The sequence below is a fragment of the Pecten maximus genome, chromosome 5 (assembly GCF_902652985.1).
Source record: "Pecten maximus chromosome 5, xPecMax1.1, whole genome shotgun sequence".
Lineage (NCBI taxonomy): Eukaryota > Metazoa > Mollusca > Bivalvia > Pectinida > Pectinidae > Pecten > Pecten maximus.
In genome coordinates this window covers 38,253,660-38,274,168 of record NC_047019.1, presented here as the reverse complement: position 1 = coordinate 38,274,168, position 20,509 = coordinate 38,253,660, and the positions used below count along the sequence as shown (strand labels likewise).

Sequence of the window (20,509 nt, the reverse complement as noted above, 5' to 3'; positions counted from 1 at the left end):
ATGTGAGCAGTGTTTTGAGTAACTGAGCCCAGAAGTGATGAGTATCATCTGGTCCTGATGCTGTGATACAAAAACAAGATTTTCAAGAAGTAAAGCCAACAAAAAATCAATACATTACTTTTCTCGCATTCAGATTCTTCAAAATAATTCTGACAATCTAAGTATTTAAAAAAAAATACATGTTAAAATGAAATTTGTGGTATGAAAACCAGTTCAGTACCTGCAGTTATAATTGTATGTTAAATTGTTCATAACAATTAGTTTCATGTAAAATATTTGAGTAAAGATGTTTGGAGCAAATGATTCTCAGCTTCTTGTTCCCAGATATAGTTGTATGTGTATGTGTACTAGCGTATATTTACCTTATCATACAGGCCCATTGTACCACTTAGTGATTGTAGAGTCTGGACACACACATTAACATTGTCAGATATATAGAATGAAATCTGACTAATTCCAACCTTTAATTTCTACATATTGTATGTAATTCAGTAATTCACTGGTGCACTTGTGTTGTCATTTTTCTTTCTTATAAAAAAATATGTTAGATGTGGACCCATTTCATTTTTAGTAAAATGTTCTCACAATTACTTCCGTACAATATCCAAGTGATATTGAACTATTTAGTTAACCATTTTCCTCCCATTTAAAGTAAGTTATTCCCCTTTAGTTTTTATTTCCCCATTTAAAGTGAGTTATTCCCCTTATATCCAAGTGAATTCTCTCTCCATCATCTACACATAAGTTTTAATTCCTACCATTTAAAGTGAGTTATTCCCCTTTTTCCATAACCATGTGAGTTCTCTCCTCATCATCTACACATATTTTTCTATTCCCCCTATAAAGGTGAGTTATTCCCCTTTATCTATATCCAATTGATTTCTCTTTCTGATCATTAGTTTTTATTCCTCCCATTTTAAGTGATTTTTGCCCCTTCAGTAATATAAATTACCATTTTCACAATCTCTTAATATTTCCAATTGATTTCAATAAAACTTTGTACTGTCTGAATCACACTTACATATTGTAGTTGTCCTCATTGTAGTTTTCATTTTCTCCAATCTTTTGGTTAATGCCTCTGCAATGTTTAATTAAAAATAGTTTACTGAAAGGACATGCAGCTAAGTTCTTTTTCTAAATTATCCAAATGTTTTCACAATTTGTCTTATGGTATATTGTGTCTTATTCCATTTCTTCCAATTTATAGTGAGTTATGCCCCTTTATCTGTATAGTGCCAAATATCAAAGTGATCTTCCCATTTATTGATATATACACAATCTCTCTAAAAGTGAATTCAATATACAATTGATCGTTGGCCTATTGTAAGTAAATGTGTGTCCCATTGTGTTTCTTCCCATTATAAGTAAATTGTGTACCTCGTGTACCTGATTCGGACAGTTTTCAATGAAATGTTGTTTCTGTGATCATTATCTGATGAAGTTGTTTAAAACTGTTTTTAATGGCTGTTATCTCCCTTATAACAATCCCTCCTAAAATACCAAATACAAAGAAATTATACGTATGCAACTCCTTAGAAAATCAAGTCAGAGACATCTTTGTATTTTACAAGCGACTCCTTTATGTATAATATAAAGATTTCAGATTTCTTTAGATTCTATTGATTTGTACAACTCTTTCATTACAGGTTAATACAACCGAATCTTATTCATATCGTTTTTGGTTTTCGACTTATCTCTTTTATATGTAAACCTGATATTGAGGTTTTAACGAGTGACAGTTTGGTGTCCTTGATTAATGAATGAATGGCAAGGATAAAATTAAAATTCTTCAATGAAACAACATGTTTGAAAAACTTCATTGGCTCACACTGTCATTCCTAGGAAAGGTTTCCTTTGTATAAGTTTAGTATATATCATTCATCTTGTTTTTAGCCCACCATCATCAGATGGTGGGCTGTTCAAATCGCCCTGCGTCCGTGGTCCGTGGTCCGTCCGTCCGTCCGTCCGTAAACAATTCTTGTTATCGCTATTTCTGAGAAAGTACTGAAGGGATCTTTCTCAAATTTCATATGAAGGTTCCCCTTGGTGCCTAGTTATGCATATTGCATTTTGAGACCAATCGGATAACAACATGGCCGACAGGCAGCCATCTTGGATTTTGACAATTGAAGTTTGTTATCGCTATTTCTGAGAAAGTACTGAAGGAATCTTTCTTAAATTTCATATGTAGGTTCCCCTTGGTGCCTAGTTATGCATATTGCGATTTGAGACCAATCAGAAAACAAAATGGCCGACAGGCAGCCATCTTGGATTTTGACGATTGAAGGTTGTTATCGCTATTTCTGAGAAAGTACTGAAGGGATCTTTCTTAAATTTCATATGAAGGTTCCCCTTGGTGCCTAGTTATGCATATTGCATTTTGAGACCAATCGGATAACAACATGGCCGACAGGCAGCCATCTTGGATTTTGACAATTGAAGTTTGTTATCGCTATTTCTGAGAAAGTACTGAAGGGATCTTTCTCAAATTTCATATGAAGGTTCCCCTTGGTGCCTAGTTATGCATATTGCGTTTTGAGACAAATCGGATAACAAAATGGCCGACAGGCAGCCATCTTGGATTTTGACAATTGAAGTTTGTTATCGCTATTTCTGAGAAAGTACTGAAGGGATCTTTCTTAAATTTCATATGTAGGTTCCCCTTGGTGCCTAGTTATGCATATTGCGATTTGAGACCAATCGGAAAACAACATGGCCGACAGGCAGCCATCTTGGATTTTGACAATTGAAGTTTGTTATCACTATTTCTGAGAAAGTACTGAATGGATCTTTCTGAAATTTCATATGTAGGTTTCCCTTGGTGCCTAGTTATGCATATTGCTTTTTGAGACCAATCCGAAAACAACATGGCCGACAGGCAGCCATCTTGGATTTTGACAATTGAAGTTTGTTATCGCTATTTCTGAGAATGTACTGAATGGATCTTTCTGAAATTTCATATGTAGGTTTCCCTTGGTGCCTAGTTATGCATATTGCGTTTTGAGACCAATCAGAAAACAACATGGCCGACAGGCAGCCATCTTGGATTTTGACAATTGAAGTTTGTTATCGCTATTTCTGAGAAAGTACTGAAGGAATCTTTCTCAAATTTCATATGTAGGTTTCCCTTGGTGCCTAGTTATGCATATTGCGATTTGAGACCAATCAGAAAACAAAATGGCCGACAGGCAGCCATCTTGGATTTTGACGATTGAAGTTTGTTATCGCTATTTCTGAGAAAGTACTGAAGGGATCTTTCTGAAATTACATATGAAGGTTCCCCTTGGTGCCTAGTTATGCATATTGCATTTTGAGACCAATCGGATAACAACATGGCCGACAGGCAGCCATCTTGGATTTTGACAATTGAAGTTTGTTATCGCTATTTCTGAGAAAGTACTGAAGGAATCTTTCTCAAATTTCATATGAAGGTTCCCCTTGGTGCCTAGTTATGCATATTGCGTTTTGAGACAAATCGGATAACAAAATGGCCGACAGGCAGCCATCTTGGATTTTGACAATTGAAGTTTGTTATCGCTATTTCTGAGAAAGTACTGAAGGGATCTTTCTCAAATTTCATATGTAGGTTCCCCTTGGTGCCTAGTTATGCATATTGCGATTTGAGACCAATCGGAAAACAACATGGCCGACAGGCAGCCATCTTGGATTTTGACAATTGAAGTTTGTTATCACTATTTCTGAGAAAGTACTGAATGGATCTTTCTGAAATTTCATATGTAGGTTTCCCTTGGTGCCTAGTTATGCATATTGCTTTTTGAGACCAATCCGAAAACAACATGGCCGACAGGCAGCCATCTTGGATTTTGACAATTGAAGTTTGTTATCGCTATTTCTGAGAAAGTACTGAATGGATCTTTCTGAAATTTCATATGTAGGTTTCCCTTGGTGCCTAGTTATGCATATTGCATTTTGAGACCAATCGGAAAACAACATGGCCGACAGGCAGCCATCTTGGATTTTGACAATTGAAGTTTGTTATCGCTATTTCTGAGAAAGTACTGAATTGATCTTTCTCAAATTTCATATGGAGGTTCCCCTTGGTGCGTCGTTATGCTAATTGCATTTTGAGATCAATTGGAAAACAATATGGCCGACAGACCGCCATCTTGGATTTTGACAGTTGAAGTTTGTTATCTCTATTTCTCAAAGTACTGAATGGATCTTTCTCAAATTTCATAAGTAGGTTCCCCTTGGTCCCTTGTATTGCATTTTTGGACCAGTCTGTCCTGAAAACAACCTGGCAAACAAACAGCCATTATCGTTAAATCTCAAATTTCTTATATAGCTAGGATTCCCTTATTTGAAAAGTACTGGAGGGATTCAATTTGCACAGATTAGTAAAATGAAGGGAAAAGTAGAGAAAAGATCAATCTGACATGGAACCTATGAAGATCATTCAATGGTGGGCGCCAAGATCCCTCTGGGATCTCTTGTTTGTTTTTCTTCTTTGTCCCCTCTTTTTTTTTATCTCTTCATATCACAAGAGACTAAGAATTTAACTAATTGTGCTCTCCTTGTCTAACACAGAGAGATGTTTCTTTGGGCCATGGCAAGACTGGGAGGAGTGTCGCAATGGTGTTCAGCGGAAACAGCGGGAAGTTCTACAAGGGGAAGATAACTGTCAACGCAAAAGTGTCAAAACAAGATCATGTACTGAGAAATCCTGATCAAACAGACACACAGATTTTATTTTACAACAGCTGTGATGTTAACTGATAGTTTTATCATAAATATCCAGGATTTCCATCCAAATGGATATCAACTGCCTGGCTGAGTGGACCTTTCGGGAATTGGTACTATACATTGTACTCTATACCAGAAATTTTATTAATGATAAATTTCATGAAACAGTGAAAGAGAAAACTTGGTGCTTATTTTTGTAACAAGAACATTTAACAGTTCCACAGTTTTTTCAGTTTCCTAAATTATAAAAAAAAATGTCAAATTCTGAAAGGTTCAAGATTAGCACGAGATGGAAGTCTATTCAAGTATAATGTTCACCTGACAGTTTATGATTTATAATTATACATCGAAGAATATTAATTCAATTCTCCCAAGTGACTCTTCAAATACAAGGCCACTTGTGACACCATACCTAGGCTTCAGTGTTTTAAAACATCCATAAGACTTCATCTCTCGAACTGTATGGTCCCTAGAGAATGTCTAAAATGATATAATAGTATTGTGTACTTGTGGTGATTGTTAGTGATTAGTAAAGTGATGCACATTGGTGTACATACAGCAGGCATGAAGTGAATAGTTTATCTTTTTCATGTCTCACTTTGAAATTATAAGTAATTGAGAAAGAAATTTCAAATTTTTCAATCATTATTTTCAAACCTGTATTTTGGAATTTCCCTTGAAAAAATGTCCTGTAAAAATGTATAGTATACTAGTATATGTCTGAAGCACTTCATCACAATCTCTGTAGAAACTTCATTATGGCCTGACAGGTTTTATAGTGATTTAACAAAAACAAAACATCAATTCATAAGATTTCTTTTCTATTACATGGTAATAAAAAAACAAAAAGTAGTACTGATCAAAACATACAAGGATATTTTTTTCTGTTTCTATAAAATATCATAAAGAAGTATAGATCTACAAACAACTTAAGGATTCTCAACAAAGTGGTCATCCCAGATTTATAAAACAGGACTTTGTTGTAACTTATGTTAGAGAGATTCCTGTAATACTTGGGATTTGTAGAATACATAATGCTTGTCTTGTAAGTTACTTTATTTACTACAGTTGTATATGGCTATACATTATCATGTCCAACTCATTTTCATTATTTTAATTCATTATCATGTTTAATGTTATATTGTTATAAAACAATATATCAGAGGTCTTCAAATGACAAATTGAGTGATATTTGAGGAATAATTTTTAGTATTTAAGTACATAGTTATAAAACTCTCTGGAGGAGGTTATTCATGTAATTTAACTGAATTCCTTGATAACCTGAAGCCAGAGAAATACTAATGGCATCCCAACTTTCTTCAAATTTCTTGATTAAACACAATTAGTCATTTACAGTGTACATATATATATATGTAAGTGTTATTATGTACCATATACTTGTAATTCTTTTTCTGTTGTCTATTTTGTGCATATATATATATTAACCAGATATAGATTGTTCTAGTGTCAAACAGATGTAGGAGTAAACCCTTCACCCCTCGGAGTGAGTCAACCCTCTGGGGAATATTCTTAAGCTGCAAAACACAAGGCTTGCAGGCAACTTAAAAATCGTCCCCAGTGAGCACAGATCCCCCTGCCATCTTTAACTGGGTGACTCTATCGCTGACCCTATACTGACTTGACATAATGGCTGTGTGGGTGTTGTATTGTCTGTCAAAGCTGGATGTTAGATTTTATCTCATAATTCCTGTTTTATCAAATAAAAAACAACAACATTACTTTAATTATCCTTTAATTAATTGTTGAGCTGTCCTTATAAATATTGTGTTGTGTAGACATTTCTATAACCACTTAATGAGGCATTTTCTTTTTCATGTCAAAATGTATAAAATTACTGCCTTAAAATGTACAATTTAATACGTTTATGCAAATTTTTTCTTAGTAATTTATAAAGATAATGATTTTTTTTTCATTTACATTGATACACTGCCCCTAGGTATTCTGACAAACTGTCTAATACAGCCTAATTCTGTTCTCTGATATCATATGTTACCACAGTAAGTTAATCCGTCATCCTGTCTAATCTGAACAGCATGAATCATAGAGGTTGTCAGATTAGAGAGATATTACTGTATCTAATGACTCCATTGTTTAAATTGTATTGTTTTAATTAAGGTTTGTTATTTTTGGTCATTATGTAGAGAGACAAAAATTAAAGAGTTGGTTGACATTTGACAGATTGTACAAATAGGTGATAAGGTGTCCTGATTTTAAATGTAAATTATCTACAATATTTCACACAAAAACATTGTCTGTTTGAATTAATGTAAATATATAATTATAAATAAAACTTATGGAAATTAGCAGACAATTATAATCAGTATAATAAAATGGAAAACAATTGTTAATATATCCTTAATATGACAGTAAAAACAAAACAATGTCAGGTATCTTTTTAATTCATGTATTCACGTTGAGAGTTGTTTCCCTGACATACGTTTATCACACGAATATCGAATATCGTAGACCCCATGACATCAAGTCAAAAAGGAAATAATATGACCAAATTTCATGAAACATGTATAATTTAGACAATGACACAATGCTTTAATGATGAGGTTGTGTGATGGACCTATTGTACAGACATTCCATTTAACCAACTTGAAATTAAAAACCATTTACCAAGTATTACATGTACATGATTTACATAATGCAAATAATTGTTTGTATATAACAGCAAATAATTGAACAACTGTAATATTTATCTTATAAAAATTATCACTATACCTCAAAACTTACAACCTTTCATTACTTTTCAAATGTACCAATACTTTTCATTTAAAGAAAAAATCTTTAACAAGATAAAACATCTTATTTTATATAAATATGTGTACTAGGACCTCACCTTTTCTCTAGGTTATCTCCCCTTACCTGTTGGTTTAAAATGTTTTTGCTTATACAATGGGTCCGTATTTGTATATCAATGGTATATTTTATGAATTCAAATGTGTTTGAAAATGTTTAACGATAATAAAAAATATAAATATTGAATTATTTGTGAGATTTGTTTCCTGACATAACTGCAGTATATCTAATGATGTGATGATCACGATTCACAACTGTTTAACTCTCTTGTTTATCTAATGATGTGATGATCACGATTCAGAACTGTTTAACTCTCTTGTTTATCTAATGATGTGATGATCACGATTCAGAACTGTTTAACTCTCTTGTTTATCTAATGATGTGATGATCACGATTCAGAACTGTTTAACTCTCTTGTTTATCTAATGATGTGATGATCACGATTCACAACTGTTTAACTCTCTTGTTTATCTAATGATGTGATGATCACGATTCACAACTGTTTAACTCTCCGGTTTATCTATTGATGTGATGATCACGATTCAGAACTGTTTAACTCTCCTGTTTATCTAATGTATGATGATCACGATTCAGAACTGTTTAACTCTCCGGTTTATCTATTGATGTGATGATCACGATTTAGAACAGTTTAACTCTCCTGTTTATCTAATGATGTGATGATCACGATTCAGAACTGTTTAACTCTCCTGTTTATCTTATGATGTGATGATCACGATTTAGAACTGTTTAACTCTCCTGTTTATCTTATGTGATTAAGCATCATCTCCAGTGTTGTCTGTCATTTTTTCCTGTCCAATGCTTAGAGTAGCTAAGTGGATCTTAACTAAATTTGGTCTAAAGCATTTATACATGAAAGAGACCCAATGCTTTATGCAATGAATGTCTGCCCCTACTGATGGCAAAATAACGGAAGTCAATCTGGGAAATAAGGGGGAATCTTGAAAGTCTTCCTTAAGGGTAAGGAAATGTTTTACACTACATTTTATGCAGAATCAGTATTGTATCAACAGGATCAGTCCTGGAGCAAAATATGAAATCCTCCATCGTTTAAACTCCATGGGTAATTTTTTTTCACTTTGACACTCTGCATGACTGGAATATAACACAGCATGTAGCGGAGAGACTGACAGAGAGACTAGGTGACATGATGGAGAGACTAGGTGACATGAGGGAGAGACTAGGTGACATGTTGGAGAGACTAGATGACATGGTGGAGAGACTAGGTGACATGATGGAGAGACTAGGTGGAGAGACTAGGTAACATGGTGGAGAGACTAGGTGACATGGTGGAGAGACTAGGTAACATGGTGGAGAGACTAGGTGACATGGTGGAGAGACTAGGTGACATGGTGGAGAGACTAGGTATCATGATTGAGAGACTAGGTGACATGATGGAGAGACTAGGTAACATGATGGAGAGACTAGGTGACATGGTGGAGAGACTAGGTAACATGGTGGAGAGACTAGGTGACATGGTGGAGAGACTAGGTGACATGGTGGAGAGACTAGATGACATGGTGGAGAGACTAGGTGACATGGTTGAGAGACTAGGTGACATGGTGGAGAGACTAGGTGACATGGTGGAGAGACTAGGTAACATGGTGGAGAGACTAGGTGACATGGTGGAGAGACTAGGTGACATGGTGGAGAGACTAGGTATCATGGTGGAGAGACTAGGTGACATGATGGAGAGACTAGGTAACATGATGGAGAGACTAGGTGACGTGGTGGAGAGACTAGGTAACATGGTGGAGAGACTAGGTGACATGGTGGAGAGACTAGGTGACATGGTGGAGAGACTAGGTGACATGATGGAGAGACTAGGTAACATGGTGGAGAGACTAGGTAACATGGTGGAGAGACTAGGTGACATGGTGGAGAGACTAGGTGACATGGTGGAGAGACTAGGTAACATGGTGGAGAGACTAGGTGACATGGTGGAGAGACTAGGTGACATGGTAGAGAGACTAGGTAACATGATGGAGAGACTAGGTAACATGATGGAGAGACTAGGTGACATGGTGGAGAGACTAGGTGACATGGTGGAGAGACTAGGTGACATGGTGGAGAGACTAGGTAACATGGTGGAGAGACTAGGTGACATGGTGGAGAGACTAGGTGACATGATGGAGAGACTAGGTGACATGGTGGAGAGACTAGGTGACATGGTGGAGAGACTAGGTGACATGAGGGAGAGACTGGGTGACATGGTGGAGAGACTAGGTGACATGAGGGAGAGACTAGGTGACATGGTGGAGAGACTAGGTAACATGGTGGAGAGACTAGGTGACATGGTGGAGAGACTAGGTGACGTGATGGAGAGATTAGGTGACATGGTGGAGAGACTAGGTGACATGGTGGAGAGACTAGGTGACATGAGGGAGAGACTGGGTGACATGGTGGAGAGACTAGGTGACATGGTGGAGAGACTAGGTAACATGGTGGAGAGACTAGGTAACATGATGGAGAGACTAGGTGACATGGTTGAGAGACTAGGTGACATGGTTGAGAGACTAGGTGACATGGTGGAGAGACTAGGTAACAGGACGGAGAGACTAAGTGACATGATGGAGAGAGACTAGGTAACATGGTGGACAGACTAGGTGACATGATGGAGAGACTAGGTGACATGGTGGAGAGACTAGGTAACATGGTGGAGAGACTAGGTGACATGATGGAGAGACTAGGTGAAATGGTGGAGAGACTAGGTGAAATGGTGGAGAGACTAGGTGACATGATGGAGAGACTAGGTGACATGGTGGAGAGACTAGGTGACATGATGGAGAGACTAGGTGACATGGTGGAGAGACTAGGTAACATGACGGAGAGACTAAGTGACATGATGGAGAGAGACTAGGTAACATGGTGGAGAGACTAGGTGACATGATGGAGAGACTAGGTGACATGGTGGAGAGACTAGGTGACATGGTGGAGAGACTAGGTAACATGGTGGAGAGACTAGGTGACATGGTGGACAGACTTGGTAACATGGTGGACAGACTTGGTAACATGGTGGACAGACTTGGTAACATGGTGGACAGACTTGGTAACATGGTGAGAGACTAGATAACATGGTGAAGAGACTAGGTGACATGGTGGAGAGAGTAGGTAACATGGTGGACGGACTTGGTAACATGGTGGACAGACTTGGTAACATGGTGAGAGACTAGATAACATGGTGAAGAGACTAGGTGACATGGTGAGAGACTAGGTAACATGGTGGAGAGACTAGGTGGAGAGACTAGGTGACATGGTGGAGAGACTAGGTGACATGGTGGAGAGACTAGGTGACATGGTGGAGAGACTAGGTGACATGGTGGAGAGACTAGGTGACATGATGGAGAGACTAGGTGACATGGTGGAGAGACTAGGTGACATGGTGGAGAGACTAGGTGACATGGTGGAGAGACTAGGTGACATGGTGGACAGACTTGGTGACATGGTGAGAGACCAGGTGACATGATGGAGAGACTAGGTGACATGGTGGAGAGACTAGGTGACATGGTGGAGAGACTAGGTGACATGATGGAGAGACTAGGTGACATGGTGGAGAGACTAGGTGACATGGTGGACAGACTTGGTGACATGGTGAGAGACTAGGTAACATGGTGGAGAGACTAGGTAACATGGCTGAGAAGTGTTGATTGTTAATTCACCTGCTTTTGTTGTGCTTGAGAAATGTCAAGTTGTATTAATCGAAATATAAAGTTCTAAGCTGATTTAGGTATATCTATGAAGTTAAAATACTCAAAAATTAACTCACAACAACTACCCGTAGCATGGTATTGTTCATTAGTTTCTATTTTCCCTTATGTTTCAACAAGCGGTTTTTGTTCTCGATCCTCTTCAAAACCAGAAATAACAACAGCTCCCATGTGCAGTGACGCAATATAATGTGTTTAGAAAACGAAGACAACGTAGTTGAGGGTCGATATCAGAAATCAGTTTAGACATTGAGGTTGAAACGAAAGGCCTCTGACCTCAACCCCATGTATTTTTTTTTCTGTTTCACTGTCAAGGTTTGCGATATATTGTCGTTAGCGTCTACAACTAATCGTTTTCGTATATACATATATACCTCTTGGTATCACCAGAGACCTATATACTAGTATATAGGTCTCTGGTATCACCCACAAAGAATTTCGATTGATAATTAAATTTGCCTTTTTTCACTCCTAGTAACAAACATCTGTATCGATGCGTGATCTATAACTAGATCTACTGGACATTACTGTGGATTATAACACCGATATATGCAGTTCAGCTGGAATATACACGTAGGAACATAGATAGATGTTCCGTATCACATAATGACAGACTCAGCAACTCAAGTTATGGACTTTAGGAATTCAAAGCAATCGAAATCACCACCACAAGCTATGTTTCGAAAATTGAAATGAAACCGCAAGGATAGTTTACTCACGACCGTTAAATACTTTACTTGACGGTTTACAACATGCACTTATTATATTGATGTTTAATACATAGACTAGTTCGTTTTTTTATATCGCTATGCATTCTATCGTTTTTGTTCACCAACAATACTGTATATAATAATTATCTCTTTGTTATGAATATCACTTCTACTTCTTATAAACCCACAGGCGCTAGTATAAAAAAGTTTTTTTTTTTTTTAAACCACTTCTGTATTTTAAATTCTATAAAAAAAGATATGTCTGACTGTACGAGATTAAAATACGCGGTACAAAAAAGTTAGAAATATTCATAAATTAATGAAATAGTGCTTGCCTTTTGTTACGACCTAGTCCGAATGTTCTGACGATCTTACTATGTAGACGTTAAATCTCCACAAGGCAGCTTTAACATCAGAACCATTCGGATTAGTTACGACCATGGTCGCTAGCTATAGTAGGCCTAAATTATAATTATCCCCTCGATCAAGAATTATCAGTATCAGGCAGAAATATTTTTGTCCATTCTTTACTCTTATTATTAATGTTAATTAATTCATCATCATTTATTGATGAAATAAATTTATTGATAAAAGTAAAATGAATATTGAGATTTATGTATTGATCTATTTGTTGGAAGGGAGGCAATCCTGGTGGCTAGATCTAGATCTATAAGGGCAAATAACTCTTTCATTTGTCATTGTGCCGTCAGGTGGCGAAAACTTACTTCAGGAAGTAAGAGTAACATGTGTATTTGTTTACAAAAAAGATGAAGTGTGTGACGAGGCCTATCGGGCGATATATCACTGGTCGTCTGCTATAGATCGGAGGCGGTAAAGCTGGTTCACAGGTTCGCCAATGACGGTGTCCTCAAAATCTAAACATGATTTGTGGGAAAATATTGAACGATTTGCCAAGGTGGATTGTCATTGTAAGTAGATTTCAAAATTAGCTGAAATATAGGGGAACATTTCAGTGTCCAGCCCGATGAGATTTGTGAAGGCGATGGTGTAAGGTTAACTTATATTGTATGCTTATAATTGCAGGTGCGTGTAATATCTATTGTATTACGACCGTGTCCAAGTCTTGGGTTTACAAGATATTAATTAAAACTTATATGGTAGTTAGGGTCTATATATGGTGATTCGATTCACATCGCGGTAATTAATTACGTATATATATGTACCTTTATCCCATGTCAATTGTCATTGTAGAATATCTTTTGTGCTGTATACAAATCTGTATACATATGGTCGCACAGTGCACTGAATTAACAGAAGACTAATTATAGGCCTATGATATAACATGCCCCATGGCCAGCACACAAACACTTACATTCTAGTAGAACCACTTAAAATATAACGTACATTCATAAGCTTGTCATATTAATAAATATTCATTTATAAATATAGATAGGGCACTGTATCAAATTGTATCAAGACTGTAGTAATAAACTATAAAATGATATAGACATGCATTAGCTGTTAATGTAGGAACCTCTGGATAGGAATGGTAACTTATGTTTTAATATTCATATATTTAAATTTAATTAGGATTTATGTATTTCAGTTTCATCACTGACTATACTTGCATATTGATAGTGATCACCAGGAATTCCAGTAGATCCATTGAGAGCATGTTTTTAACTACCAAAAATTAGATCTGACTCTTCTGTTTGAAGGGATATATATGATGCTTATATATATGACATTTGTCTTGACCCTTCAAATTTCTGAGAAAAAGTTATTTGACTTCTGAAATCACTAAAAATCACTGGGTTATTGAATTGTATGCCCTGATCACATGAAATCATCACAATGCTAAAATCATTGGTAATCATTTGTACTAGGTAATTGTACCAATTTAGAAAATAGTTCCACTAGGTATTATGTAATTATGTTACAGTTATACAATTATTTTCTGTTATTACCACAAGTGAAATGATGAAAGACCTTGTCAGAAAACCAATAGGAAAACTGAGAAGGACATGTAATTTACTTTTAAATCAGCCTATGACAGCTCATGATACAATTTGATCACTTCAGTAAAGGTTTAGAAATATCAAGCGTGATGTCACGCATATTAGGACTGCTGAAATTTTTCATTGTGAGGTTATAAAATGTGGGTCAGTTTATAACTGATGTTGATCACAGGGTTCAGATAGTTATCTGTTTACCCTGAAAGTGAAGATATCATACATTTATACATTACACATAGGTATTAGCCCCAACACAATGACTCAACACTAAATCTTTTCTGTAGGATTAATGGACAGTTAAAACCTTCATTGAGTTAATTAAGACCTCCCTGTATGGTAATTGTAAGCTCTAAGATCCAACTTGTGTAATTTCCTGTAAAGCCCTCTTGAGTATGTTATATATACAGTAAGCCATGTTTTGATAACAGCACGTGATGTCACAACTTCTCACTTTCATTTCCAATTTATTTTCCTCCACCGTTCATTTTGCACTTTCTTTTGATTAACTGATGATGTAGTTGAACTATACTATATATGCATTTATGCAAAATACCAATGCTAAAAATAATATGGATATTGTACAAAAACATGCAAATTTCTGTAATTTCTGCCTTGCGGAAGGACGGAATTTGCAATATGGCTGTAACCTCTATTACCAAGTGGAGACAGCTAGCTGTTTAGCACTCCATTCATGTGGTGGATAGATACACTGTACATGTAGTAAGAAATAACAATTCATTCAGATATCCTGATAATATTCTTGATATTTTATTTTAAACCATTTTCAATAACAACAAGAATGTAGCTTGCCTCTGAAGAAAGAAACTACAAGATATAAGGAAACAAAAACAGAATGATTCTGTATGGCCCTGATGACAAGACCTTCAGTGTAGTGCTGACAGTAATCATATCGGCACAAGCAGAAATATATACAGGTCTTGACTTCTTAGCAAACTGTTTTACAATAATGCAAGTAATATAAGTCTAACAAAACATTGAATGAATGTCAAAATGTATACAATTTGTATACAGTTTTGAGGCAGCGCTTTTCTTCTGACTTTTATTCATGGTAAAAAATAATATGAAATTGATATCACGGTAATGCGAATCAGAGAATGGCTTATTCAGCATCGATAACGTAATGTTTAAGGAGGGATACATGTACTTATTGTGACTCAGTTGGTCCGGTGTCTAGATCTATGTCACTGGTCAAATGATTAAAATATTTGGAAAGGGGTAGTTTATTGTTTATCATGAAAGAAGGAAATTACTTAAAAAAGGTGAAAAAAAACATTGAAAAATAAACAACTAATATTATGAACTGAAGGCATAGAAATCAAGTCAGCAGGGTGTCATACTCCTCTATATCTTGTATCTATAGATCTAATACAATTGATGAATGTACATATTATGTACAGGATTGGGACAATTGTCAACTAACTGGAATAAAAAAATGTAAATTTAAAATAGACTATTTGTCAATGTAAAATTGCCTTGATGTTATCTTTAAGTAACATGCATGGGTCAAGATATTTAGCTTTAAGTATGATATTTTTTTCTTTAAAACTATGCTTTTAATTTGATGAGTTCAGCTTGAAGTTCCAAAAAGTATCTGATATCTTTCTGTTCTTAGTCATTTTGATAAATGTAATAACATCAGGAATAAGAAACCGGCTTTACTATCAAGTAACTTGCATGTAATCTTCGATTTTTAAATCATTTGATTAGTAAACCAGCATTTTAAGTGTTAACAGATAAGGGTATGTTGTAAGCACTTCATTATCAACTGACCAAAATATTCAATACAATGTTTGTTTAGAAATTAAACAAATACGTTGTATCTCATATACACAAATAAACCAGCATTTATTTGTAAATTTGAATTAATTATTTATTTCTGATTTGGATTGATCTACATAAATTGATAACCTGAGTATACATGTATACATTATAAGAAGAGATTGGAGCAGAGTGGGAATCCGACAGATTTTGGGGGTATATTGGGCACCCATCGATATCCCTGAGACAGTTCTTCGTGAAACAAATATCTGAAGTTCCAGTGTTTGAAGTGCTTGATAAGCGGGTAACTTTGATAGTTTAGCCCTTAATTTCAAAATAAGCACTCATTCATGAATGTTCATCAACAATCGGGTTGGCATCTATAATTGCTTTATTTAAGGTCACCTGAGACCACTATTCTAATCACCTTTTTGTCAATTGTCGTGCTTTGACAGTCATGTGCCTATGAAGAAACTCCCTGAAGCAATTTCAAGGGAATTTTTCAGAAACCTTCAATGAACAAAGGTCAACCAAAATTATGAATTATACAGTCGCGAGCCCTGAGGGGACCTTTGGTGGGGCAAAAAAGGTTCAGATTGACTTGAAATTTTGAAAAAAAATCATCTCAAGACCCAAATAAGGTAGAATCAAATACTGTTCATAGATGGAAGCTTAAGGCTCTTAATGTGCTGTACCAAAATTGTGAATTTCATGACCCTGGGGTCTCATGTTTGCCCTTTGGAAGGGGGTAAATTTAAACTTAACTGTATTTTTTATAGGGTAATCACTTGTTTGACTATCATGTGTTGAATTTCTATTGGAATAATTCTAACTTGGATAGAATTGGTATTTTTTATGGCAGTTTGATGGTATCTATAGTGTGATGGTATGCAGATTGTTGGCCTGACTAACCCCCAGGGGCTGATGGGTAGGACCAGAAAGGGTCAAGTTGACCTAAATATTGCAAAGCTCAGGTGACTGTTTAGACCCATGTGCCTCTTGTTTCAAACCTCACCTTTTTCATGTCCATGCAAGTATGTTAAAGCCTCGTCATGATCAGTATTTCCTGCTATTTGATATTTTGTAGTATTATTGGTTTTGTCAGTCACATTGAAAATAAAATGACACTTGGTCAAAAATGACAATTCTTTTTTGAACACCCTGGGAAGGATATCAGTTCGGATATTTGTCAAGGTGTCGTTACTGTGAATTCAAAATCTTTTAGACAATATCTTCTACAAAACTCTGAAGTCTAAATAATGCTTGTAGCTTCTTACAAGGTCATATGTATCACAAATTTTGTTTAAAAAAAAAAAGAAATCTCTATTCCTTTGCTGTCTATAGGTTTTCTTATCTGGCACAAATATAAACTCGACAATTTATCCACGCACTTAAACAATCTGTATTTAAATTATAGTCATTACTCTTTAAAGAATCCTAACACTCAACTAATTTACCAAATCTTGCTCAGGTAAAGACAATAGCTTTTATTAATCTGATATAGTGATTATGTTTAATTTTATACAATATGCAGGCATAAAAAAGAAAACATGCGGAAATTATTTCTAAATTGGTGTAAGAATATTATCTAACAGATTCACATCCTATCACATTTTCTCATGCTATATGACCTTTACATGTCTTCCTTAACACACTTCAAACTTACATGTAGTATTCACTTCCTACCACCGACAAAATGCTGACTCAATGGCCCCACTTAATGCTGTAGTATGTACACAACAGGACAATCATTAATTAGTATGATGCTGCAGTTTATAGAATTTTGTAAGCAACAAAAAAAAAAAAATTATTTAGATTTTGACAGTTGAAGTTTGTTATTTCTTCTTCTCAGAAAGTACTCTTGATCTTTCCGAATTTCATTTCTAGGTTTTTAGATTACCTGTCCAAAGGATCCGCCGTCCATCCGTCGTCCAGCCATCCGACTTTAATTTAAATAACTTCTTCTCAAAAACCAAGATGCACAGAGACATGATATTTGTCATGTGGCATGCTTTGGTGAAGGGCTACCAAGTTTGTTCAAATGAATGACCTTGACTAACATTCAAGGGTCACAGGGGTCAAATATGTTAAAATCTGTAAACAACTTCTTCTTAATAACCAAGAGGCCAAGGGATTTTATATTTTGTCTGTAGCATGCTTTGTTGAAGGGCTACAAAGTTTGTTCAAATGATGACCATGACCTTTCAAGATCACAGGGGTCAAATAGGCAAAAATTTAAAACAATGTCACCTTAATAACCAAGAGTCCTAGGGACTTGTAACTGGTCATGTGGCATGCTTTGGTGAAGGTCTACCAAGTTTGTTCAAATGAATGCATTTTTTTTGTTTATTATTTATTACGATCATGCTGGATTTCATTTGGGTATGAAGGTCACCATCAGGAACTCCTCGGGGAATTTACTATTTCAGGGACAATACCTGATGAGTTCAGATGGTATATGTTACCTCATTGTCACGCACAAGCGAAAATTGATAACCAAATACCACCTGTACACATGCTCCAATCGTGCATGGTATGGGGTTATACATCCAATACTAACTCTAATCGAACAAAGAAACCATGCAGTAAACAACAATAGTACAAGGGACTTTAGGCCTCTTGTTTAATTATTAATTCACATCTTCATGCACAACATTTCATCAAAAACCAATTGTTATTGTTCATAAGGTGATACAATTCTATATATATATATTAATTATATATACAAATACAATTCTATATACATGTATATATTAATTATATATAAAAATGGAATAATAACGAAACAGTATGAAAAAAAAGTTTGACCAAGGTGTCTCTTTACTTTAGTTGAAAGAGTAGACCACTGTGACCGATATTTTGACCTTTGACCTATATAAAAAAGGTGGTTGGGGCTCTATATCCTGCACTCCACAACCAGAACTTTATACTTAGTACTAGTGTAGGGTTCAACTTATAATTAGATGAGACAGTGTGTCATGTACCAAAAATAGATCACTTTGGCCTACTTATCTAATGTACATTTTGACCTTTGACCAATAATGGCAAAGGAAAAAAGATTTTTAAGACTCCATTTCCAACATTACTTGTCAGTGAATCTATATATAGCTAGTTCTTCATAGTTGTTACATGATATTGTCCACCAAGGTGAGATTTATTGGAATATTATATATTGGCCATGGGTCGACTAAGGTGAGGCAGTGTATCATATCTTTAAAAGTTGTTCACCCTGGCTTGCTTTTTGACCTTTATTGACCTACATCATAGAAAACCTTTGTCTGGACCCAATTTCCTACACTTCATACTTTGGGCATGGGGATGAGGTAGAGAGAACAATGGCCACTTTAACCTACATTTTTGACATTATCTAGAATTAGTTCCACACAAATTGATCATAAATGTATTCTGGGAAGATCATTTGACATTCATTAATGTTTTTGGGAGACTAATGAATCGGTTATTTTCTTTTTCAGGCATTATGGCTTGGAGCAAACATTGGGGTATTTGTAGAAGCATATTTGAGATTTGAGACATCCATTGATTACTTCTATACCAGGAGAATACTGGGGGTAAGTTTGATTATATTTCTGGAAACTTACCACTGGAACTAACGCTGTCAATACAAATGTATGGATGGATTGAAAAGATTGATACATACAATAAAATATAAAGACAGGTCAACAGGTCAGTTTCTGTGATATTCTGTTTAACAGTATGTGGTTTTTACCTTTGCTGCTGTCAGTGAAATGACATGTGTACTTTCACCACACCTAATGCATATTTTATCTTTCCAGGCTTATAACCCCTACAATTCAAACTTATTCTTAGTTAGAACCTAGTCCTAGATTTATCATGGACTTTCCCCTAACCTATGATATCTATACCCCCCTCCCCCCTCTTCTCATCCCTGACCCATCAGTGTGTAAATTAATTTAGTCTGTCATAAAGTGTTGAATGGTGATAGATTATAGAAAAATAACTAACTCTTGTTAACTTATTATGATTTTTTTTAATTAATTGATTAATTGGTGGAGTTTTGTCCACCTGTATCAATACTAAGGCTATGGTTATTAGGAGGCTGTATTGGATTTCTGGAAAGGAAACTAAATGTAAAAATACAAAAATGGTGTAAAATGGTGTCCAAATGGAAATCTATACAATTTGAGTTAGCTACAAAGTGGCTTACCTATATTTGATAATTCTAACAACCCCCCCCCCCCCCCCCCCCCTCCCACTATTCACCCCAATTCCTTCCAATTTAGCACCTTAAAGGTTCATCCTATATCCTACAGTCCATTACTCTACTTCCTCTAGCCACTCAAAAAAATCCCTCAGCCTATTATTCCTCTCCCCCAGCCACCGAACTCATATCCCTAAGCCTGTCATTCCACTTGCCCAGCTACTCAACCAAAGTCCCTCAGCCCTGCCTGCTCTTCCTAACTACCCATCACATTGCATTGCTCCCCAGATCCTCAACTCCTTTCCCTACCTTCTCATCCAAACTCACCCCTTTTAGTCTTTAAACTATTTTATATGTACATGTTATGTGATATTTGACAGTTATTTTGTATCGCCAGCCTGCCCTGGCCTGGGCCCGAGCCAGTGCAGCCGCCCTCAACCTCAACTGCATGTTAATCCTGTTGCCTGTGTGCAGAAACTTCATCTCCTTCCTAAGAAGTTCCTTCAGGGTGAGTATAGATAATTTGATCTTTTTTATTACCCCAGTGGCTCATTGTTGGAACAAATATCTATTAATTTATTGGATACCCTTGCCTTCATATTGTCACAA

General features: G+C 35.9%; 2 protein-coding genes across 2 annotated transcripts in view; both read left to right on the top strand.

Moving 5' to 3' along the window:
• LOC117328448 overlaps window positions 1-7,716 on the top strand; it is a gene marked incomplete at its 5' end in the record, with an annotated part of 32,994 nt that extends 25,278 nt beyond the window's left edge. The window contains one exon of the mRNA XM_033885979.1: window positions 4,549-7,716. Coding sequence (XP_033741870.1) covers window positions 4,549-4,688 — 140 coding nt within the window. The remainder of the gene's footprint in view (window positions 1-4,548) is intronic.
• Window positions 7,717-12,681: 4,965 nt separating this feature from the next.
• LOC117327977 (cytochrome b-245 heavy chain-like) overlaps window positions 12,682-20,509 on the top strand; it is a 32,178-nt gene continuing 24,350 nt past the window's right edge. The window contains exons 1-3 of the mRNA XM_033885257.1: window positions 12,682-12,894; window positions 19,194-19,289; window positions 20,298-20,408. Of these exons, the coding sequence (XP_033741148.1) occupies window positions 12,847-12,894; window positions 19,194-19,289; window positions 20,298-20,408 (255 nt within the window). The 5' untranslated portion in view covers window positions 12,682-12,846. The remainder of the gene's footprint in view (window positions 12,895-19,193; window positions 19,290-20,297; window positions 20,409-20,509) is intronic.